Genomic DNA, 24,802 nt, shown 5'->3' on the forward strand with positions numbered 1-24,802 from the left:
ATGGACCAGTGTCTAAGGCCTACCAGGTAATGTGCATTGCACATAATCCTTAAACACATGTCCCTTTCCTTTTGCTGTCACTAGGGGTAAGCATGGGTCAGGGTTGAGGAGATTTTTCGACTCAATCCACCATGGTGGGTTAAAAAAATCCAACCCAACCCATCACAGAGATTCAATCCAACCCACATGAATCAAGTTGGGTTGGGTTGGGTTGAACCCATGGGTTGGATAGTTTTTATTTATTTATTACTATTATTATTAAATTGATCACAAAAAAATATATCACACTTGTCACTTGGGTTGATAAATAAAATATTCATGAACTAGTATTCCAATTTAGTTATAAACAGAATATATACAACTGAGTTGATAAACAAAATATAAATGAACTAGTATCCCAACTCAGTTATAAACAAATAGGAGTGGATTGGGAGAGTGGGAGTGAGAGGCGGCAAAGAGAAATAAGATTGTTGGGGTTGCAAGGTAATTGAGTTTTATATAGGAACTAGGAAGAGCCGAATAAGGGGAAAAAATTAAATTAAAAAATTATTAATTACATAATATATTTTTAAATATATTATTTATATTTTAAATATATAGATGGCTGTGTGGAGTTAGGCGGATTTGTAATTATTATTACTCGAATCCAACCTGACCCACTATTAAAAAAAAAATTCATAACCCAACCCAACCCATAAAAACCGAACCAACCCGACGGGTTGGGTTGGACCAAGTTGGTTTTGGTGAGTTGATGGGTTGGCTACACACCCTTAGTTGCCACATACCTTGTATGCAGTAAAACCTTTTTTTTTTCTTTTTTTTTTTTTATAGAAAACATTAATGTCGAAACAAATGGAGCCTACCATTAAAAAAATAATAAGTTTTACAACTACACACCTTTAGTGCAATAATTGTTCCACAAGTATAAATTCTTGTGGTAAAGAGGGGGGAAAGACCCAGAGTTTAAGTTTTCAAGAGAGAATTTATACACTTAAATTAAGATAAAGTAAAATTCTATCAATAATAATTGTAAGGACACAATTTGGCTCCCAAGCCCAAGGAAGTATGAACTTAGGCCCAAAGAACCCAATACAATGAATTTGTAGAAAATAAATTGGAAAACTGGGCTTTAATGAGTCAGACAACAAGTGGAGTGGATCCAGATGACAAGAAAGTGAAGATAAACTGGTTTAATCTAAAGAAAATCATCCTCAACACAGTCCGAGAAGATCAGTTCTTATATATTAATTCTCAAGTTTGATTACAAGTTCAACTCTCAATTGCTACAATGTTTTTCTCTTAATTTCCCGATCCCTCTCTTCAGGGTCTTCTTTCTATTTTATACTATCTTCCTTCTTTTCTCTTTACCCTCCAAGTGTAAGGCAGATTGCTGGTATTTGATCCTTGTCCCATCAACACCTTCCTGAAATCACTGTTAGTAGTTGTAAGGCTGAAAATTACTGTTTAAGTATCACCTCCACATTAATGCAGTCAATTGGTTAGGTGTAGAGTATTTAATACGAAGGTAGCAATTTTCTCTCTAGATATTTTAGGACTTTCCTCTATTCTGTACCTCTGTGATACTTATCCATATCAATAGAATTCCTTGGAACGTTACCCTGGATGATAGACCACCACTTCGAACCTCGGTTTTGCTCAACCGAGGAGGGATTCATCCTCAGACCACCCTCATGGACCCATATGATCAAAACTATCCACTTCACTTACTAACACGAACTCCTCTGATTATGTTCGCCCCTCCTCGGACTACTTCATGTCCTCGGATTAGGCCTCCGGCCCAATATACACATAGACATATATCGCTGGGTTTAACATTCCTACAACAACAACAACAACAACAATAATAATAATATTATTATTATAATTATGTTCTACCAAAATGATAAAAGTACAAGAATTTTTTTTTTTTTTAATTTTTTTCCCAAATTAAAAATTAACAGATGAGTTTATAATTTAAAATTCCACCTTGAAGGGAAAAATCTATCACACACTACAAACAGTGTGCAATAAACACTACCCCTAAGTACAATATCCCATTGAAGGGACCTTTTTTTTTTTTTGGATAGACTGAAGGGACCTAGTTATTACAGCTATCTGAAAGGGTTAAAAAAATGTGGATTCTTGAGTGAATGAGGGAGAATGAAAGATTGATAATTTTTTGGAAGAAACTTTTTGTTTCTGTATTCATCTAAGCAGAACACCCTTAGCTTCTCTTTGTGTTGATAAACTAGTGTGAATGAAGAGACAGTTCTGTCATCAGTGTAATAAATGCAATTCCCTTTAAAGCCTGCTAGGAATCCAATCGCTAAAATAGATTTAGAGTGATTTTTACCTAAAAATAGCATTTGATCACCTATATATGCCTTCCACTCTAATCCACTTGGCTGGTTCACTTGACACATTCAACTTGAATACCAAGAATTTACCAGTCTTAGAGGCAAAACAGTGTTCCCAAATTCTTAAAACCATCAAAAGTTCACCACTCGATTCCACCAGATACTTGCAGACCAAATGATCATCATGCTCTGGATTCATTATTAGTGACTGTGTCCGCAATTTTCTCCAAGAAATTTGAGTACAGCTAATGTCACATACATAGAGCACTGCTTTAATGCTAATGGCATATAACATCCCCTCATAAAAGATGATGTCTTCGAACATTACAATCTCATCATCTATAACATCATCACTAAACGCACAATTGTATTTATTATCATCATCCTCCTCATCATAGCTGCTGTCACTATCTCTGAGCATCTCCATCTATTCCCTCTTGATCATCCCCTTCAAATATATTCTTTTTCCTAAATATAAGGTCGGTTCTTCAATAGCTCCACCTTCATCATTGCTACTATTGTAGTCTTCACCTTCACTATTATCTTCGTAGTCTTCATTGTCACTATCATCGTCAACTTCATCATCACCTCTAAAAATATTTATACCTCCGACATTAAGGATCATCTTCTTGTCCTTGACCATCAAAAGCAACTTCACCAGCGTTACAAACTTGATAGTAACTCCATTTTTTGTGGTAATTAACTCAGCAAAAGGCTAAAAGAGATTCTTTTTCAAACTAGAATGACATGAATAATCAACCAACCTTGGGGTAAATGGGCTCTTTTCTTCTGTTTATTTACGCTCAATTTTTTTTTCTTTTTTTTTTTAATTTCTCTTAAACGTTGAAGACGAGACTCAAGAATTTTACTGTGAATATCTAATATATTATATGATTGATCCGGATCCTAAAAACAATAATGCTTTTGAATAAGCATAAGTAATCAAATGAAATAAAGCGGATCAATAAGATTATAAGACCCAATACCTAGAGCTAACATCATATAAACCCAATTGAGAACATTGTAGAACAAGCAAAACCTCTCTTAATATCTTTTTGCCTCTACAAGCAATTGCCACAACTATACAGTTACCAGCAGCTATGTTTTCTGGAGTAGGTTCTGAAGAGAATATTTGTATAGATGAGTTTCAGGGTTTAATTGCTTAAATTGGGAAAATAGTCTGTGTCGAGGCAATGGAATCCGAACACCAGAAAAAGGTATATAAGACACTATGTATATAAAATGATATAGCAAATAGTAATAAAGGTATGTAGTAAAATAGGAAGAATATAAAGCTATAGATACGGAGGAATATATAAGCATATAAAACAACATGGTAAATAGTAATAATAATTATAATGACATAGAAGCAAAATAGAAAATAGAAACAATATGACTACAGAAACAATTATACCACTACGGTAACCCTACAAGTTAGTATTCTTCTTCCGCTCTAGAAAGTGAGGATACAAAAGTAAGCTCCTCAACCTTGCTAATCCATTTTCCTCTTCATCATGATGTGTACATATATACAATAATAAATATCTGATACAAAAGACATTAAACCTTTTCCACAACCTTAGGGCTCAGGCATCTTCCTTTCCTTTAAAACTACTACAAGGGTTGGCTTTTCAAAAATTGGATTAATGAATTACAATACAAAACAAAAAAAGGCAGAACACAAAGATCAAGAAATACGCTTGTTTTTTGGACTAACCTACAACTTTGACAATTTCCTGTCAAAATAATCTGACAGGCGCTTCAACCTACCCTGCTCAGAATTTGGGAAGTAAGACTCGGCATTGGACAGCATCACTCTTATATCATGTTTCACAGCTTCCAAGCTCCGATAGTAGTCATTCTTTAACCTCAAGCAAATGAGTTCGGGGTACAACGGAACTGGAAACCTGCACAAATTCCACAAAGCCAAGGATCACAAATTGTTCACATTCAAGTTTCTCTCAACAATGAATCAAATCAAAGAATATCCCCACAACCCATGCCTGCTACAAACAGAAAATATATATATATATATATATATATAATCTCCACAGGCTATATGGTAGACTACGTTGATGAACAAGGGAAAACATGAAGCTATTTGTCTAATTACAAAAGAATGGTGGGATGGGCATTTAGTGCTTATGCATATAATAAAGTAATAAATCACAGTTGTGTTCAAGAGGCAATTTTGCAGATCGGCAGTTAAGTAAATAGACCAAAATGAAGAATGAGGAACAATATCTAACACTTTTCTACCTGTTACAGAATTCTGACTTCAGAGCAGCTTGATTCAATTTTGCAATTCCGTAAGCATCCTGCAAGATTCACAATTGAGCCTTGAGACTAACAGAATCATCTGTGGTTGTCTCCCTTAATCATAGTTTAAGCTTTACATGCCAATTTTCTACCAAATCAAACACAAATCAGGATAAGAAGTTTAAGACAAAATTACCTTATTTCCTGCCTGCTCCAATTTAGCAAAATAATACAGGAGCTTATCTCTTATGTTGTCATCAATATGGGGATGCTCCCATGAATTGTCAGGATCGTGCAGTTCCCAAGGACAGTGTAGATGGTTACCTCCAGAATCACTCCTGTAGCATACAGCATGTCTTTCCCAAGGACTGTCAGGAAACTCTTCAGATTTGGCCTTCGAAAAAGTAATTCGACCTTCCCACCATTTACCACCTTCCCCATTTGGATTTCTCCACCAAACTAGGCATTTATCCCTATGAGTCCAATTCCTCCCAATAGCAGCATCATACCGCGTTTTCTCAACAACAAAATCAGGGAAATCAATCAGTTCAGGCAGAACCAATTTGAACGTTTTATCAAACCCAACAGAAGAGCGATCTACAAATCTAAGTTTGATTTTACAGCAGCTTTCCCCAGAACCTGGTTGTGAGCCGTAATCAAGGGCTTCAACCCTGCAAATTTCCACAGCACTCAAATTTCTATTTCTTGATCTCATATTACCTACTTCCCGTGGGTCACTTGATTCTAGAAACTCTTCATGGCCCTGACAAACGAAGTCAAAATATAACTGTAAGCAGCAATTACAGAAAGCTGGAATCAAAGCCAAATTATAGAGGAGCACCATCTATCAATTAAGAATAATGAGGCATTACCTGTCTCAAATATACAACTTCATCGCCTAGCTGAGGAATATAACGGTAGCCCTCCTCATGCTCTGACAACATAAGCCACGATAATTTCCTGACAGAATAATTTGGTTTTCTTCGAGTGGAAAAACTTGGTTCATTATCATTATATCCACCACGTTGATATCTTGTAGATCTTGATCTTTGAAGAAGCTGGCCAGAAAATTCCAAGGAGAGGTTTTCTGCATTTCTAGATGTGCCCTCTGATGTGTGGCCCCTTCGCACCTTAAAGTTTCGGTTCACAGCATTTGGATCCCGGGAAGTTGCTTTCATCTTCATGGATCTTGTTCTACGTATTGCATCAGTAGAAGTTTCAATGACATCAGTTTCCAAATCATGATGGTCATTAACAGCTGTATTTTCATCTCCATAAGCAGCATCAGACATCCTAATGTCTGAATATGAATGCCGTAATCTGCCAGTAGCTTCACCCTGTTCTGGTACTTTCAAAACTAGATTGGGATCCCTGTACAGTTGACTTTCTGGTTTTAAAACACCTCTAGCACTTGACTGGTCTTCCACAGCAGTAACAAATTTCAGTTTGGAAGGAGTTTTGGGATCCATCACTATCCTTTTCTTTGTCTTAATTATTAACTTTGTTGACCTAAGTGGAGCATCTTCTTTTGGTTCATTTGAGTGGTTTGTGCCAACAACTTTATTTATTTCCAGTGAATCGTCTATGTACCCTGTGTTGAAATTTCCATTAAATGAGGCCGTAGAAGCATCGGCTTTTGGTTGGTGGTCACCTGGGAGTAATGACTCAAATAATGACTCAGATATGAGTGCACCATCAGGATAAGCATGATCTTTATTTCTTGCAGTGTCCAGATTCTGTGACCTGTCAGTTCCAAACTGTTTCTCATCCCTGCAAGAGAACATAATTCCATGATTTTCAATTAAGTTACTAGCTGAAAACTTTACAGATGTGTTGTCAGGCTTAACATACCCATTAACTTCAGTGCTGTTTTCCTTTTGGACATCAAAATTTGCATTCAGTTCAGTAGATGCATCTCTGGGCATGACATCTCCCCACCTCTTCTTATTCTCCTCATCACCTGTGCATGCCTCCAAATGATCTTCAGCCTTTCCATGTTGCACTCTATCCATGCAATCATTTCTAGTCTGGGAAAGCTCCACATCAATTATATCAGTGAAAGATGACATTGGATCTATGGAGCTTTGATCTGTCCTGTCTTCTCGAGTGGCTTCTTGAGATCTAGAGAATGGATTAACCAAACCAGCCTCATTGTCACATTTTAATCTTGTGTCTTCTGGAGACACATGCTTCTTAGAATCACGAAGTGAAAACTTTAGGACCAATCTTCGCTTGTTTCCAACAATTGATTGAGATTCAGAAGATGCTCGAAGCTTGGCTACATCAGTTAACTCATCCAATGATGAATGTTCCTCTTTAGTACATTTCTGTTGCATATTCTGCAAGTTTGCATCAGACTCATTGCTTTGGATGTCCGAATCTTGGAGCACTGACTCGCTATCTGATGAATCATTTTCTGACCCATTTTCATCTTCTTCATCTGATGATGTTCCAGTGATTTGAGAAAACATATTCAGGGCATTGAGTGCAGCAACTCGCTGGGGTCTCATAATCTTAGCTTTAGAAGACTTCCTCTTTGAAACTTTCCGACTACTTCTTGATTTCTTCATTCTGTTACTCCCTGATATAGTGCCATGACACTCATCCAAATTCCTTTTCTTGACTCGCCTCCCAGAAGAAGTCATTAACTCAACCTGAAAAAAAGTAAGAGTCTGTTCATGTAAGCACAACAAGAATATAAACAGTGTAGTTGAAGGCACCACTTACTTCAGCTTTGAGTTTTTTCCTTCTCGATCTGCGAAGGCTATCTTTATGACTGTGTTCAACCTCACTGTCTTCTGCACTGCACTCTGGATCACTAGAAGAGCTGGCACTTATACTTCCATGGTCACCTTCGCTGGAATTTTCCTCAGCAACATTGTACTCTGAATCAGTATCATCACTTATGACTTCATTTTCTGGTTCCCAGTACATGGCATCTATAAACTCTGGTAGTGGCTCAATCATTCTTTCCAAATCTACCAAGGGCAGCATATGATCGTCCTGAGCAGGACCGAAATCTAGACCAACAGCATATTTTATTGATGAAGGCTGCCACTCAATGCCCAATGCACCAAGTCTACGTTTCTGAAACATACTCTGATAGGGTTCCGGATATGGCATCATACCTGGCATTACCCATCAATCTATGAAATGAGAAGACATGCTTTTCAGAAAGATAATGTTAAAGCAAAATGCACAGATAGGAGCCATAAACATACTTGAATCGCAAAGAGGATCTTGAGCATTCCTGCGATGTGGAGGAAGCTGAGTCTCCTGCATCAAATGTAATGAGATAATCACACACACAAAAATATGGTCCATTAAATATCTGACAATTTATTAGTCTTGCACTAATGGCACTTCAAGATCCTATATTTCTGAAATTTAATTACACTGCCAGTTTCCCAACAAAAAAAAACTGCCATAAATCTGTACAAAGAGGACAAAAATATTGAGAAGGAAAATGCTTGAGATCAGATAGGATTCCCAACTATCAAAATTTGATGTCTAATGTTGCACACAATGAAGGTAAGATATGCATGGAATATCAGTTCAATTTTTCCTTGAGTATGGAATGAAAATCAATTCACCACCTAAGAATGCAATAATAAGTGGTCACTGACCTGATCAAGAACATTTCCCGAAGAATCACGGATAAGGGGGCGATAGTCCCCAAGGAAAAACTGTCAGAAAATATAGACAAACAATTGTCATTAAGCAATTGCCATATTACCTATTACAAAAGAGGGGGAGGGGTGACTATGAAGTGAAATTTTCTGGTACCTGGTCCAATTTGGCATCTTTTTGGGACTCGCCTTGACCTGTGTTTAGCAAATATATTTGGCCAACGTCATCTGAAAGTACAATTGATGTCCCATCCCTATGTAATATAAAATATCTCATAACAAAGATCTTGCCAGATTAAGTACTGGGAGAGAAATACAGAATCATCACCCAAATTTCAGCAAAACATTTTAATATAAAAAATGCAGCTAACAAGAATTTTACAATCACTGAATTGATTATTAATGAAGATAGTTACAGCTAGGTAGTGCTGGAAGATATCAAACTAACTAGCACAAACAGCTATACATATATATGAGTGAGAGATTGAGACTGATGAGAAATGGGTCAAATAGTTCAAATAGGTCAACATTGTCAACCCAACCAAAATAATATAGCCAAAATTAAATACTAGTATATTCAACAGCTCACTTACGGGGAAAACTTCCCATCAACCAACTTAAAACGTCCAATTTCATAGGTCCATATGGGTGTGCCCTCCCAAATCTGGAAACACAATATACCAACAAACAATAAGCACTTTGAGAACAATATATCAGCATCAAGAATTAAAAACCAGGAAACTTACATCCCAAACAATAGTTCGCCCATCATACCCAGCACTCATAGCTATCCGGGGATTGAAAGGATGAACATCCAAAACATATGACTACCAAGAATCCAAAAATTAAACAGTAAGCCACAAAAGCCAATTAACAATAGTTTAAATTTAGATGAAAAACTATTAGATGGAGCAGAAAAGATTTCAGATCAAGAGACCAGGACAAATAGCATAAACCATATCAGAAGGTATGTGTAAACTTTCAGCATCAAGCTAGATGAGAAAACGTTTATGGCAGAATTAACATTAGAAGAGATTATTGACTTTAAGTGTATGATTTTTGTTATGAGTATAAAACTAGGGGCAAAAGAGTAAACTGCATGTAGACCTACATATATATATCAATAATATGTTATATGTTAGTGAAAATCGAATAACCCGATATATATGTTTTCTCCAAAACTTGTTATCAGAGCAAGGTTAGCCGCTCTGCCGTTAACCCCACAACCACCACCCATCCACTTTCTGCTGCTGATAACCACCAACCAGTTCGAGTCTTCTTTCTCCGACGACCCACTTGCACAATTTTTCGCCACCAGCCGTCACTCCGACTTCGTGCCATCGGCGGAATTCCAACCTTGGGTACCGATTTGTCTTTATTTTCTACTTGTTGGCCTCTCTATGTTCTTTGTTGGGTAGCCTTGGGTTGGTTTACAGTGCTGAGTTTAAATATTTCGTATTGCTATGGAATTGTTTGTGTGGCTGTGCAGAGGAATGTTGATTCAAATTTTGTTTCAGTCTGATATGTTTTGATCTTCTGATTGGGTAATCTTTGCTGGCACTTTATTTGTGGTTTGATCCATACCCGGTGCTGGTTTGATGTTGTTTGTATTTCCGAGGAGATATTTGGGATTTGTTGGAGTGGCTGTGGTGAATGGCCTTTGGACTTGCTGATTATTGGAATACTTAGGTGTTGAATTTGTTATTTGTTTGGTTGTAGTTAATTGGCTTCGGGTCCACTAGTTTCTTCTTTATTGTGAGCGTGTTGATCAGATGGCTGCTATGGAGACCAAAAGTGGTGTTCAGCCCACTAAGGGGCCATTTGGTATGGTAGTTTAAGCAACATTTTTTAATTTTTAAACAACATTACACGTATTTCTATATACTTTTTCACCCACACATATTTCCAAAAAATACAAACCTTACTAAAACAACGTTACCAAACGGCCCTAATTATTTCTTGTCTCCTGATATGTTATCCATTACTTCCATTTGTCCTAGTCATAATGGAAGTAATTATGTGTGAGCCCAGGCAGTTGAAGTGTTTCTTCTTGGTAGAAAGAAGTTTGATTATGTGATTAGTGAACCCCCAGTATCTACGGACTCTAAATATGCTGATTGGAGAGCTGAAGATGCACAAAATAGGAGTTGCTAGTGGAATAGCATGGAATCTAAGATTATTTGTAGTTTGGTTTTCTTACCAACTGCTAAACTCGTTTTGGGAACAAACCAAGGAGCTTTACTCTGGTGTTAACAATTTGAAGTGAATTTATGATCTTCATCAAAATTATTTCTCCTTGAGTTTGAGTGATTTGTCTTTGGAAGACTACTATAACAAGTTTAAGGGTGTATGTGAAGAACTCAATATTTATCAACCCATCTCCTCTCATGTTAAAACTATGAAGAAACAACAAGATTCTATGCATGTTGCTCGCTTCCTCTCTGGATTGCCTAAAAGTTTGAATACGGTAAAATCACAAATTTTAGCTAGTCCAAACCTCCCTTCATTAAGTGAAGTTTTTGGTAGACTTCAACAGGCCACATTATTTGACTCAAGTATTGCCCCTTTCTCTTCCTCCAGTACTGATGCATTACCTTCTGGTGATAAATCTACCTTTACCACTTATACGGGGAGTAATAGAGGTGGTCGTGGAGGTCGAGGTCGTGGGGGCCGAGGTCGTGGAGGTCGTGACCAAGAGGGTCGTGGTAGTGAACAATGGGGTCATGGTAGAGAACGTGGTCTTCGTAAGTGCACTTATTGTCATGGTGAGAATCATAAAGTAGACTTTTGTTGGGAGTTGTATGGTAAACCCTCAGCTCACCAAGCTAGTTTTCAAGTTGAAGAATCACCTTCACAATCACTTCCACCAACATCCAGAGTAGTCTCTATTCCTGAGGAAGAGTACAATCGCCTCTTGTATCTGCATTCCAACTCTATTGCGTCTGATTCTACTACTACTTTGGCTCAACAAAGTACTTCCACTGCTTATCTTGCCACTCAGGACCCTTGGGTCATTGACTCAGGTGCTACTGATCATATGACAAGTACCTTAGGTTTACTCTCTAACCTTGAGCAATCTAGTATTCTTTCCAATGTTACATTGGCAGATGGCTTAACAACTATAGTTTTTGGTTTGGGCATTGCCAATCTTGGTCCTAATCTCTCTCTTTTCTGTCTTATATATTCCTAATTTTCCTTTTAATCTTTTGTCAATTAGTAAGCTTACTAAAACTTTGAATTGTGCTACCATTTTTTTATCCACTCATTGTATCTTTCTGGATCTCAAGACAGGGAAGATTATTGGTGGAGGGCATAAAGCCGGTGGACTTTAGTACCTGGATCGATGTGGTTCTTCCCGTTTAGTGGCTTTTCATTTGTCTATCTTGCCTCTTCAGCGTCATTGTCGCCTTGGTCATCCATCTCTCCAGAATTTGAAGTCATTAGTTTCGTCGTATCGTCAAATTGAGTATTTACAATGTGAAGCATGTCAATTGGGTAAACACCATAGAGTGCCTTTTGCCTCTAGGCGTGAGAGTTGTGTTAGTAGTCCTTTTCATTTAGTTCATTCTGATATTTGGGGTCCAATAAACACTCCCTCATTGTTGAGATTTAGTATGTTGTCATTTTTGTTGATGATTATTCTAGAGTCACCCTATCTTTATCTTATGAAATAACGGTCTGAATTGTACTCCATTTTCAAATCATTTTATATGGAAATAAATACTCAGTTTAATGCTTCACTTCGTATTTTTCGGTTTGATAATGCTCATGAATATTTTCATACATCTTTGTCTCAATTTTTTTGATGATCATGGTATAATTCACCAATCTTCATGCCCCCATACTCCACAACAAAATGGTGTTGCTTACGCAAATCATATTAGAGTGATGTTGTTCTCACTATCTGTCACCTAATTAATCGTATGCCTTCCACTGTCCTAGGTGGTCAAATCGTGCTCTCTCCTGATGCACCTTTGTTTCATCTACCTCCTAAGAGCTTTGGTTCTATGTGCTATGTTCATATCTTAGGTCCAGGAAGTGACAAACTTGATCCTAGATCCATTAAATGTGTTTTTCTTGGGTATTCTCGTACTCAAGGGATACCGATGTTACTCACTTACTCTTCGTCATCGTTTCATTAGTGCTGATGTCACATTTGATGAATATCAGTCCTATTTCTCTCCTTCGGTTGCTAGTGACAGTTCTCCTCCTTGTCTTCCTCTCCTACCACCTGTGTCTCCTACTGAATCTCCTTAGAAACCACTCCAGGTACATAGTCGTCAGCAGAAACCTCCAACAGAGACTTCTTCCCCGCCTAGTGATCCGCCTCTTGATCCTTCCTCTCTTCCAATTGCTTTGCGTAAAGGTAAGAGTTCTTGTACCTCTCACCCTATCTCTCGGTTTGTCTCTTATGGTCAATTGTCTTCATCCCTTCATGCCTTTACCACATCCTTATATTCTACTGTTGTTCCTAAATCTATCAAGGAGGCTATGTCCATTTTTGGTTGGAAATCTGCTATGGAGGCAGAGAAATGTCTGCCCTGTCTGAAAATGCTACTTGGTCTTTAGTTACTCGTCCTCTAGGGAAAACCATTGTTGGTTGTCGTTGGGTGTATACTGTGAAGTATTTTCTTGATGGTTCTATTGAGCGTTTGAAGGCTCGCTTGGTTGCCAAAGGGTATACCTAGACATACGGTGTTGACTATGCCGAGACATTCTCACCTGTTGCTAAAATTTCTTCTGTCCGGATTTTGATCTCCTTGGCTGCTAATTTGGGCTAGCCATTATTTCAGTTAGATATTAAAAATGCCTTCTTGAATGGCGATTTGAAGGAAGAGGTGTATACAGAGCTATCTCCTGGGTTTGTTGCTCAGGGGGAGTTTGGAAAAGTGTGTAGGTTGCATAAGGCTATCTATGGTCTTAAACAATCTCCCAGAGCTTGGTTTGGTAAATTCAGTGAAGTAGTGTTAAAGTTTGGATTGAGACATTGCCACTTTGATCACTCTGAGTTTTCTCATACCTTTGATAGAGGAAAGATTTTGTTGATAGTATATGTTGATGATATTATAATCACTGGTGATGACAAGCAGGGTATTGATGATTTCAAAAGATGCCTTCAAAACTCCTTTCGAACTAAGGATCTGGGTAAATTTCATTATTTCTTGGGTATTGAGGTAGCACAATCTAAAGAAGGAATCAGTTTATCACAAAGGAAGTATGTGTTGGATATTTTGGAAGAAACTAACTTGTTAGGATCTAAACCAGTGGAGACTCCTATAGTTCCTAATGTCAAATTGTATGAAGATCAAGGGGAGCTGTTATCTAATCCTGAGAGATATCGTCGTCTGGTTGGTAAACTGAATTATCTCACAATTACTCGTCCAGATATAACATTTGCAGTTAGTGTTTTGAGCCAGTATATGAAAGATCCTCGCCTTCCACATTGGGAGACAGTTATTCGGTTTGTGAGATATCTTAAAGCACATACAGGCCGTGGTCTTTTGTATAAAGCTAACGGTTACCTACGGGTAGAAGCCTACACTGATGCTGATTGGGCTGGATCACCATTAGATAGAAAATCCACAACTGGGTATTGCGCTTTTTTGGGAGGAAACTTGATTACTTGGAGAAGTAAGAAACAAACTGTTGTTGCCAGGTCTAGTGCAGAGGCTGAGTATAGAGCCATGGCACACACATCATGTGAGCTTATGTGGATTAAGCATTTACTTGAGGAATTAAGATTTGTTGAAAAGCTGCCTATGACTGCATTGTGATAATCAAGCAGCAATTTACATTGCCTCCAATCTTGTGTTCCATGAGAGAACCAAGCATATTAAAGTAGATTATCATATCACTCGGGAGAAAGTAGAAGATGGTGTAATTGCTACTCCATACGTTTTTACAAGAGTCCAGATTGCTGATATGTTTACCAAAGCTTTATGTGAGACTCGTTTGGGTTTATTACGTAACAAGCTAGGATTGTATGATATATACTCTCTAGCTTGAGAGGGAGTAGTTATGGGTATAAAACTAGGGGCAAAAGAGTAAACTGTATGTAGACCTGTATATATCAATAATATGTTATATGTTAGGGAGAATTGAATAAGCCGATATATATGTTTTCTCCAAAAAAAATTTGATCAAATGTCTTTTTCTACTAGAGGGAGGTGTGTGTGTGTGTTTTTTTTGTTGGGGGGGGGGGGGGGGGGGGGGGGGCGCCTTGATAAAGATTAATTTTTCATAGGGTTAAAAGTAAGAAATAACCTCCAAAATTGGTTTGTATATCTAAAAGAGCTGTGTATATAATCGATATCACGTTTATCAAAATCTACCTATGGCAGGTTCAAAAAAATTAATACACCACTTACAGATTCAGTGTGACCTGTCAAAGAGTGAACTAAGCTACCATCAACAGCATTCCAAACACATATTCTGCAATCTGCATGGTTAAGTACCAAAGACAAGTCATAACCCAAAATAGGTTATAAAAACTGATTCTGTCTAATTAAAAAAATTTGCAAATCCTTGATAGACTATCCAGAAGAAAGCAAGAATGGGCATACTTATCAATTAAAAAATTAAGCAAGAATGGGCAAAGGTAGCCCATAAAAAACCAAGATGAATAACTGGGGATCCAACCCACACCCCACAACAACCAAGGGGGAAAAATAAACAAATTGCTGAGTACTTATCAAGATAAAGAAGATTTAATAAGATGTCTAACAGGCAATCTAAAATTCTTAGTACAAAATGCTGGGTGGCTTAATTTTAGGATGCACAAAAACTGAATGAGGCTAAAATTTATGAAATGGTAGAATAGAAATATTTTAACTAAAAGATGCCATGGGTGGAACAAAATAGAAACAAGAGAAAGTAAAAAGTAACTACAATCATTCAGTCGTGCAAGGGAGGCCAACGAATGCAGTAAAAAAGGAGAGTGATCTGCTTCTGAAGCTGCTATGAGGATAACAGAGAAGCTGATCCTTGATAGGAATATCAGTTTGTATTGTATAGCGTCAACCAATGGGGTGAGTTCATTAAAAATTGAAAGACGAAAAATGGCAAAAAAAGAAGCATTCATTCCCCTTCTATATCTTGCATCTATAGTATTTTTGCCCTGGTGGATCTCTCTCTCATTTACTAAAAGTCTGCACAACGATGGTTGACCAAATAAGAAGAGACGTGATGGCTTACAATAACAGGTGATGATAAAGCCGGATGGCAAATGACTGCCCCTGAAATTATCTACACGTTTTGGATTTAAGGCTTCATTGAGGTAAGATCCAGGACAGGTACACACAAGAGGATCTTATCTTATTTTTCTTTACAGTAAAGTACCAATTCAATATATTTACTTTACCCATGATAAAATTAAAAAATTGTACTTTACCCATGATAGCTGCAAGCACAAAGCGGTTATCCAGACTCCATACAATCATATTAACACCACGGGGGGTTGGAAGAAATCTCTGGCGTGGGCCTCCTCGAGGAGGTTGTGGAGGCAATGGAGGAGGTGGAACTTTTAGATGATAAGCCCGTGTCCAACGTCCAACTTTTCCCTATAATGATGATATAGAGAGGGAATCAAATTCCACATGCTACATATTTTTATGGTTTATTACATCAAATTTAACAATATTAAAAACAAATAAATAAATAAAAGTGCAAAAAACCCTGGAAGAACAAAATTTCAAGGAAGTTGAACAGCACCAAAACTTTGGAAACTATAATGGTAAACCATAGATAGGCTCACATGGGATCTACGTGGTCTTGGAACCCAAATAATTGCACTGCCGTCACGAGAACAGGTAACTATGTTGTCATGACAAAACCTGAGAACATCATAATTCAAGGAAGTGGTACTAAGTAAATTTAACAACAAGAACAGGTGTGTGAAAAAGCTCATCACAATATATGTTAATGGATAACATTAGATTACTTAAATTTTGAAAGGAAATAAAAACCAAGGGACAATATCAGGCTACTTAAATTTTGAAAGGGAAATAAGATTAAAAAATGCAGGTATATTCACAGACCAGGAATTTTTGAACTTTGGAATATTCTCCTCCTTCAAAGAGTCGGCCATCGAAGATTTTGAGGCAACAGCGCAACCACTGCATAAAGTAAGCAGCACAGATAATATGAAACATCGTAAAAATCAAATGTAAGGTCAGTCACTAACTGGGGTGGACTAACCTGAATTGCACATAATTGACATCATTCTCATGGCCAGACAACACATCCAACTCAGGTACCGGTTGATCCAGGTCCTCTTGGGTACATTTAAAAGCACTCCAAACCTGCAAGTACATGGTTCTTGATGAACAAATCCAACAAGATATCTAACCAAAGTAACCAATACTAGTGAGCTAAATTTTGGTAGACGAATCATATGAACTTAATTGAAGGGTGCATGTTTGAACGCACCCTTGCAAAAGTGTCAGAGCTACCAGTAACAAAAACAGTTCCATTGGCATTGTAAGCACAACAAAGTATCTGATGGCTCTGTGGACCATTACTTGAGGAGGATCCATTACTTGACAGACCATTGCTCTTCCCTGCAGTAAACTTCACAGTTCCTATGTAAGTGCATATCACGGGAATATTAATTAACTAATAAGCAACAATGTAGAAGCAATCATCTAACCATTTAGAATGTCTGAAGGTTTCGGCATGTATACTCGTGGCTTGAGGTTGGAATACCGAGCATCCCAGATTCGACAAGTCCCATCATCCGATGACCTACAAATTTTTATTTTTATTTTTACAAGTAAATATTTTATTGAAAAGGAAAATGTGCTGACACACAGGATGTGTGCAGTCCCATTTTAAAGAAACCTACAAATGTTGTAAGCACAGATATGATAACAAAAGAAAAGAATTCCACTAAATCACCTATCAAAAAAACAAAAAGAATTCCACTAAATCACTGTTAAAGCCAAAGAGCTTGTTAAGTGTTAGGAGGTGCATAGAATGAACAAAATATGAAAATACTTGAAACTAGGAAACAGAACTGATCAGTATTTTTAGTTCACAAATAATAACAGCAGATCAACAGCACAACTAAAGGGAAGCAACAGGGAGCAATAACTCTGAAGATGGGGCTCACGATAAAAGCTGGTATATGGCACTTGGCCTGGGACTAAATACAATAGCAGTAACAGCTCCAGTATGCCCCCTCAAAACTGAAATCGGCATTCCATCTGGCAAACGCCACTGAATAGGCCAGAAAGAGCTAATCAAATGTCCAGGAATTTGAAATGAGCATACTAAAATGTTAGGTAGGATATACTTACAACTCGAATAACAAAGTCATTTGAAGCAGATGCCACTAAAGCGTTGTTTGAACTTACAGCCAAGTCAGTAATGTCACCCTTTAATCATACAATGAGCAGACAAAATTAAAAAAAAATACAGAAATAGTAGAGCAGGCTTTATTATCAAATTATAAGCTCCACTTATTATATGGACAATCTTAACTCACTTCATGTCCTCGACAGCTAGCCAAGCAAAATGCTGTATCCATTGACCAAATCTTGACAAGACGATCATCAGAACCAGTGATTACATATCGTCCTGACCTATCAAAAATGGCTACAAGATAGAAGCAAAGTTGTTCAAAATAATTCTGTCACCACTAAATGTTGTACTAAAGTTGGCACTATGACAATAAGAATCACAGATTCATATTGCAGAAAATGTTATGATGGACAATAGATATGTTACATAATACATACATGCACGTATTACCAAAAGTTTCTGGGGGTGCTGAATAAATAGCAGCAGAGTAGTAATAAAATGCATATGTTTCGTACATCAATCTCAGAAAATTTCCAAAGAAACAATACAAGTACAATTTGTGAAACACCTTTTTTTTTTTTCCTTTTTTTTGAGAAACCTCAAAATTATATATATATATATATATAAAAGAAAAATGCAAATATTTTGTTGGATAGGTTTTTCTTCCCCAGGGAGGGGAAATATTGCAATCATTAAAATCAAGAACAGAAATAGTAAAATCACAAATGCTCGGAAATACTCAACGTCATCAGTGACCCAGTTACTGTATCATTTTTCCAGAGATTTTTTTTTTTTTTTTCCTGCTGACATGTTGTAACTTGATCTCATAGAATGGGATAACCATACCACAGTAGACAGCATTACGATGCCCCCTTAGCTTCATCTTATTTTGCATCCTTTGCACCAGGGTTGATGGTTTAGCAATTGCATAACATGCAGAGCGAATAGATGGAGCACGATGATGCTTGGTAAATCCTCCTCCAATTTCCCTTAAACTTAGCCCACGAACTTCATCAGCCTGCATGTGTGGCCATCGTAGGTAAGCTCGCAAAGGCTTAACTTGCTTGGTTTCCATATTCCTACCACCTGCAAAAGCCAGAAAGGAAAGTTCAAATAAGTAAACAGATAATGAAATCTTTTGTATACAGATAATGTAATGTATCATATAGTGAATATAAGTTTCTATGCTTCCTTAGACAGGATCAAAAAGACCTAAAATAATTTTACAAGATCACTACATCCTACTTTCAAATTTTCCTTCCAATCAAGTTAAACCACCTTGCAATAAATTGGCTTATGCCACTTTTATTCTTCTTTATTTTCTATTGGTAAGTTACCAACTTACTCGATGGGTCTTCAGCCCACAACCTCACCATTCACCTTACTCATAGGCGCCATTTGAGCTGGAGCTCATTGGCACTCCTACTCATCAAATGAATTAACGCCAATTGAAACAGAAATCCCAAACAAAAAGAGGAGGAAACCAAATTTAGTGGGAAATATGAATAAAGGTGCAAATGAGGAGTCAGTTGCTACTTTAAAGTAGGCTTCATGACCAATTCAGCAAAGTTTTCTTTTTTGGGGTATATCAGTTCAGCAAGGATAGCGAGGTGGGAAGAAAAAAACAGTTATGCTTGTAGTGGCGAACAAGAAATTTATCCAAAGCCCTTTGCAGAGACAGGCTTCAACGAAATAAATTCCAGTAAAGACATGAAGAGGCCAAGATTTTAAATCCATGAACAGCTTATATAAAGATAAGGGTGCAAACAAGATAAGCCCAAAATCTGCTCTTACACATGCATACTACAACATTGTGGCTTTAGGTTTATGATACTTGGATACAGTTGGGTAAGGAAAGCAACTTCAAAGAAGCAAAGGGTGATGATGGACTTTGAAGATGCTACCTAAAAAGTTCAAGAATGTGATGTCAAAGTAAATCCACTTCTGGCTCGTTATTTCAAAAACAAGTTGCGGAAGTTGTTGTGCATTAATTAAATGTCTTCGTAATTTTCTTTATTTATGGAAAATTTGATAGAATAAAAGCATAATACTAGAAATTTGGAGTTTATAATGGACGTTCAACACAGGATAGTACAACATATTGTGAAGACAGGTCACAATGTCAATCAAAAAAGGAAACTTTATGTAGCAAGGAGTTGACAAATATAGGTGTTATGCTGCAGTAATCATCAAGGCCTTTAATAATTGTTATAATTCTTTAGTGAGAACAACTCAACTCAACGAAACAAAATCTAATAGAAACAAAACCATATGTAGCCTAAATTTTCATGGTAAAAATTCACGTTGTCCATGGTTTTAAAGTTCTAACAACTATTTGGTGTGGGGGGGTGGGGGGAGACAATCAATGAGAGCAACTAAATTACTATATTATATCACATACAATCCAGAAGCGAAAAGGAACCAGTTCCCAGTAACGTAGGAACATCAGCTGCATTGGGAGTGTTTCCTCCAACCTTGCCAAGCAAAGGAGGGGCCGCACTCACTATTAGTTGCTTCAGAAGCTTTACCAAGTGATCCTTCTCAATGTGAGGATACCTAGAGGTTTACAAAAATGGCAAATACATTAAATCTTATACAGCATATGGAAGTAATATGAGAGATGCATCAGAAAAATTAATTAAAAAGCTATATATATATATATATATATAAATATAAAGCAAGAATAAATTAGTGCAGCCAAAGAAACCTCGCACAGAATAGAGACAGATAGCTCCAAGATAAAGTCTCTTGGTGGTTGCAACCAAGAACTGGGATTCAATCCAGATTCATAAGGGTTACAGTGGTTGTGAAAACAGACAAATATGACCAAAAAGGCAAAACTGCCTGGCAGAGCTCTAAAATACATGGCTATGCCCTCAAGTTTGGCATTAACAATATCCACATCCACTCTTTTTGGTATTCGTTCACTTACCAGCTCTTAAAAAGTTTGACCATCTAATATTCCATTTGTCTAGATTATAACTGAGTCAATTAGGAGATGAATTTTAAACACCCAATCCAATGACTCTGTAGGAGGCAAATCCAATTCTGGAGGAAAAATATATTATGGAAAAAGAAAGCAAAAGCTATACAAGAAGTAATAGCAAATGGGCAACGTTGACAACAACAACATGGCCAGGCAGTGTGATTTAGGGAAAAGAAACAAGGAAATGGGAAAGACAACTGATAGGTCAGTGTCATCTTCAGAAACAAAAAAAGAAAATTCCCATAATTTGCCCTTTATTCAGTAGACTTCCATGGAGTAAACTAGGTTTTAAGTGAGGAATTTTCAAATTAGAACTTTCAATCAGCCTATAGTAATGAAAATTACAGATGACTTACAGCAGAACATTAAACATATGGAACTCAATGGAAACAGGGACATAGGATATGAACTAGAAAATAAAAATGAAAAGTGAAAACAACCATAAGCAAAAATTTCCAATCCCTTGTTACTTTATTGTTAACATGAATAAATTTAGAATTTGAATAGGGTAGAACAATATAACAAGCATGTATACCTCTCCACTAGATTATGGTAGCTCAACGGAAAAGAGATGCCATCATCATCGCCATCCCCGCTGTGTGCACCACTCCTTGAAAACCAGGCATGATATCTTCTAGGAAGAAGTTGATTTTCTAAAAGTTCATTGCAGAATTGCTCAAAAGTCCTCTGGCATGGACCAGAGGCCAGGAAATGCATAATCAAAAAGTAAATTTCTCTAAGGTCTATATCAACTCCAGACTCAACAACCTGACCAGTAGCTCCCTGTTCTTTTTCAGGTTGAGCCTTCTCATGCAGCCTATTTGAAAATTTCAAAGGCACCATGGTAAGAGAAGGTGCAACAGTAGGAGATATGCACTTCCTAATATCCATATAATGAATTCAACCTGAAAAAACCCAAAAATGCCGATTCAATACTATTTATCACTTTCAAGGATCCAAATGATATATGTAGACAAAACAAAAGAGCATGAAATGTGCCAAATAGACCCCTTTAAAAAAGAGAGTGTGTGTGAGCAACCCCCCCCCCCACCAAAAAAAAAAAAAAAAAACCCAACCGCAGTAAATATGATTCAAATGATATTTCGTGTGCATTTGCGTGCAAATGATTTAGCGTTGCGTTTGCGTTTTTGTTTTTGGCTAGGTCCCACGGCACTGTTCAAGACCCAGCTAAAAACACAAAAACGCGCATACCCATACATTTCTGGGTCCCACAGCACTATTCACACCTTTAAAAATTATTGTCACTGTGTTTTCAACACTAAGTTTTCAGTTTTCAGCAAATAAGCGGTATCTAAACAGACCCTCCAACTTCAAACATATTGGTTTCCTTAAATAATATTACCAAAATATCGTTATCATTAATAAATAAATAAAAAGTAATATTTAAAAGATAATCAAAGGTAGTTGAACTTTCATGGTTTATAAAGACTAAGTACCCAGAAAGAGAAACATGAAGTGCTAGACAGCAAAAAATCTCCACAATTTGTATACAGGAAGTCCATATGTATCAATACAGAATTGTCAAATGGATGTATTCATTGTGAGTTAGAATCTGTGAAGATTTTATGGATGACTTATATTCTATCAGAATTCTCTAGGAGGAAGAAGACAAGTTAGTGTAGTTCCCCTTCAAAGAGTCATGGGTTTCAAGTCAAGAGTTTTACAAGGCAAAGAGATCAGGGTTGATAATTCTTTTACATGGAGAAGTATATGGAGAGTCTTGAGTGCTACCAAGAGTAACTTTTTTATTTGGTTAGTCACTTTGGGGAAATTTACCAAAAGATAATTTAAGAAAATGACTATAATAAATACAGGACTGATGTCACATGTTAAGTCAACCAGGGAGTTAGTGGATCATCTTTTTCTACATTGTATAATTGCTTGGGAATTGTGGACTCTTGTATTTTGTTTATTTGGAGAGAGTTTGGTTATGCTGAGATCAGCGATTAAGCTATTGGCACATTGGAAGGAGCATTCTGGCAAGTGGGGTATCCTTATAATTTAGAAAGCTATTTAATTAGTTTTAATGCAGAGAGAGAGAGAGGAATGCAGCTACGTTCAAGAGAAATGAGCTATTTGTGTGAAGCTAAAATTTTTACTTTTAAGGTCCCTATACGATAGGATGTTAGCTGCCAATGCATATAATTCTATAAGCCTCATAAAGTTTTTGGATTGTTTAAACTTTAGATGCTAATTATTCTGCTTTCTGATTTTTCTTTTTTTGGCTCTTCCATTGTATGTTTCCAGTATTCTAGGACTGTGCCATAATCAAAAAGTCATTATTCAATATCTTTTACACGTGTTAAATATAATCGGGAGGATGTGTCAAGACCTCTATCCCAATATCATGTTAAATACCCTGATTACTCTAATTCTAAGCTGTTACCATTTATTTATAATAAGTACAGATTGTTAGCAATTAGTCTATTGATCTGTTTCATTATAAAGCTTTAGCAGTTAGTCTATAAAACTTTAATAGTTAAAGCAAACCATTTCTCATTTGTCAACCATTAGCCTTTTCATTTACTAGCACTAGCCAGAGGTGACAATGATAAACCCTATGAAATAACTCTATTTCCATAATCTAAGATCAAGAAATATGACATTCAGATATTTCCAATACCACAACCCATAATAAATGTACCAATTTTGTCACCAAGTAACCACGAACTTCAATAGCTCCCGAATCCGTATAAATAGCAGGTTTTTATTTACCACAGTCAAATTCTTCAATAGTTTAAAGGCAATCCTTTTCCTCAAAATTTCCCTTCTTATTTTTCTTCATTCAATAAAAGCAAAATCATGGGTTTAGATTAAATTAGATGAATTAGTACATACACTACACGACCCACATAGAAATACAAACAAAGAAATGAATCCCACAAATTAATAATAACATTTTCCAAGGTATGTGACATATGTGTATAAATCAAGACACTGTAAGTTATATAATAGCATCAACAACACAAACTGAAACAAAAATCTCCATCCTCCAAACACAAAACTTTCAACTATAAACACAAAACTAACAAACCTATAAAACAAAAAACAAAAACATAGAAAACAAATTTGAAGAACCTGGTGGATTTGCTTCAACAAAGTGAAAGAGAAGCTGATTTTGCTACAACGGTAAAGCTAGCCGAATCCATAATGCAAAAAAAAAGCACCTATAAATACACATGTACAGGTACATTTTGAAAGTAAAAAAAAAAAAAAAAGGCATAAAGATCTCAAATCAAAAGGTACACATGCAGAAGAACCTGAACAATCGGTTTAAAAAATTAAATAAAATAGTTCGATTCTGTGTCCAAACAAGACCTTATAGCAGTTACCTTAAATGGAGAGTTCGGATAAGAACCAACGAACGAGGTTTTGATAATTTCGAGTTTTCACTTGATTGTCTGAAAAAGGAAACGCTCTTTCCTTTTATAAAATTTTGGGGCTTCTTTGTTTTGGTTCTTTTGGTTTTTTTTTTTTTTTTTTTTTTTGGTGAACATAGGAGAAAAATGGTGGTGTGTAAATTGGAGGGATTTAAATAATTTTCCTAGGCAAGAGATTAATTGAGAAAAAAAAAAATTTTTATTAATGGGATTTTAAAAGGAATTAAAGTTGTAAATGGTGGTATTTGGTATGAGATTATTAAAGAGTGAGAACATTGGCTGCACTTATGTGAAATGACAATAACACCCTTGGACTAAGCATGGTCAAAATTTCATTTAGAACAGTGAGGGTTATCTATGTCATTTCAAATGGTGTGGTTTTTTTTTTTTTTTTTTTTCCCTTATTTGTGATATTGCTCTAATTTTTGTGACCCACTGTTATGATTTCTTTTTGCCCTTTTTGGTACAGGTTATGAAACCAGAGCCCACTGAATTCATGTCCCACCAATTGATTTTTAAGGATTTTGATCAGGTGTTTCCAGGGGGAAAAAATGGATCAGCTATTACACCATGTGATTACACTTAGATGTGTGAGTAAAAAGTTAAAAATGTAAAAAATATATATATTTATAATTAAAAAAAAAATGATCTAAAGAAGTGCCTAAGTGGGATTGCATAGTGCAATACTCCTAAATTGAACCGAATTTCAATCTATTTATAAAAAATAAAAATAAAAATCAATTTAGTATGTTAATTTTTACTTTAAAAAAAACAAAAGTGTATAAGTTGCTTGTTAATAGATTTGCATAGAATGGCCAGTGTAAAAACGAGAGAATATTGTGAAAAAAATTAAATTTTATAAACTAATTT

The 24,802-nt window shown here is 36.4% G+C and overlaps 1 protein-coding gene across 5 annotated transcripts; it reads right to left on the reverse strand.

The window, feature by feature from the left end:
- Positions 1-991: 991 nt before the first annotated feature.
- LOC126709304 (uncharacterized) lies at positions 992-24,054 on the reverse strand. 5 transcript variants are annotated; one of them, XR_007649361.1, is made up of 28 exons: positions 23,885-24,054; positions 23,631-23,687; positions 21,067-21,436; positions 19,947-20,101; positions 18,392-18,631; positions 17,730-17,839; positions 17,542-17,619; positions 17,355-17,461; positions 16,893-16,987; positions 16,673-16,803; positions 16,442-16,545; positions 16,282-16,359; positions 15,999-16,077; positions 15,636-15,804; positions 14,614-14,684; positions 8,992-9,072; positions 8,839-8,909; positions 8,403-8,499; positions 8,243-8,302; positions 7,838-7,892; positions 7,344-7,744; positions 6,468-7,270; positions 5,489-6,386; positions 4,813-5,379; positions 4,617-4,675; positions 4,075-4,264; positions 1,574-1,838; positions 992-1,432 (listed from the first exon to the last, which is right to left on the reverse strand). XR_007649361.1 is itself a non-coding variant. In XM_050409494.1 (27 exons), exons 3-26 carry the CDS (start codon positions 21,420-21,422, stop codon positions 4,075-4,077), a joined length of 5,055 nt encoding a protein of 1,684 aa, XP_050265451.1. In that variant the 5' UTR covers positions 21,423-21,436; positions 23,631-23,687; positions 23,885-24,054; the 3' UTR covers positions 992-1,838. The 5 variants fall into 5 exon arrangements, 4 of the variants coding, with proteins under 4 accessions (XP_050265451.1, XP_050265450.1, XP_050265454.1 ...); XM_050409494.1 differs by having other exon boundaries at positions 992-1,838; XM_050409493.1 differs by lacking the exons at positions 992-1,432; positions 1,574-1,838 and having other exon boundaries at positions 3,695-4,264.
- Positions 24,055-24,802: the final 748 nt, after the last annotated feature.

This window comes from Quercus robur, chromosome 12 (assembly GCF_932294415.1).
Source record: "Quercus robur chromosome 12, dhQueRobu3.1, whole genome shotgun sequence".
Lineage (NCBI taxonomy): Eukaryota > Viridiplantae > Streptophyta > Magnoliopsida > Fagales > Fagaceae > Quercus > Quercus robur.

What these genes read in the sequence shown, in the direction of transcription:
- LOC126709304 (XM_050409494.1), bottom strand. Translation starts at nt 21,422, where the DNA reads ATGGATATTAGGAAGTGCATATCTCCTACTGTTGCACCTTCTCTTACC. An exon ending in TGTGCTTGCAGCTATCATGG is followed by an intron (nt 14,685 to 15,635) that starts GTAAAGTACAAT and finishes TTAACCATGCAG; the next exon opens with ATTGCAGAATATGTGTTTGG. An exon ending in CGGGAAATGTTCTTGATCAG is followed by an intron (nt 7,893 to 8,242) that starts GTCAGTGACCAC and finishes CATTTGATGCAG; the next exon opens with GAGACTCAGCTTCCTCCACA.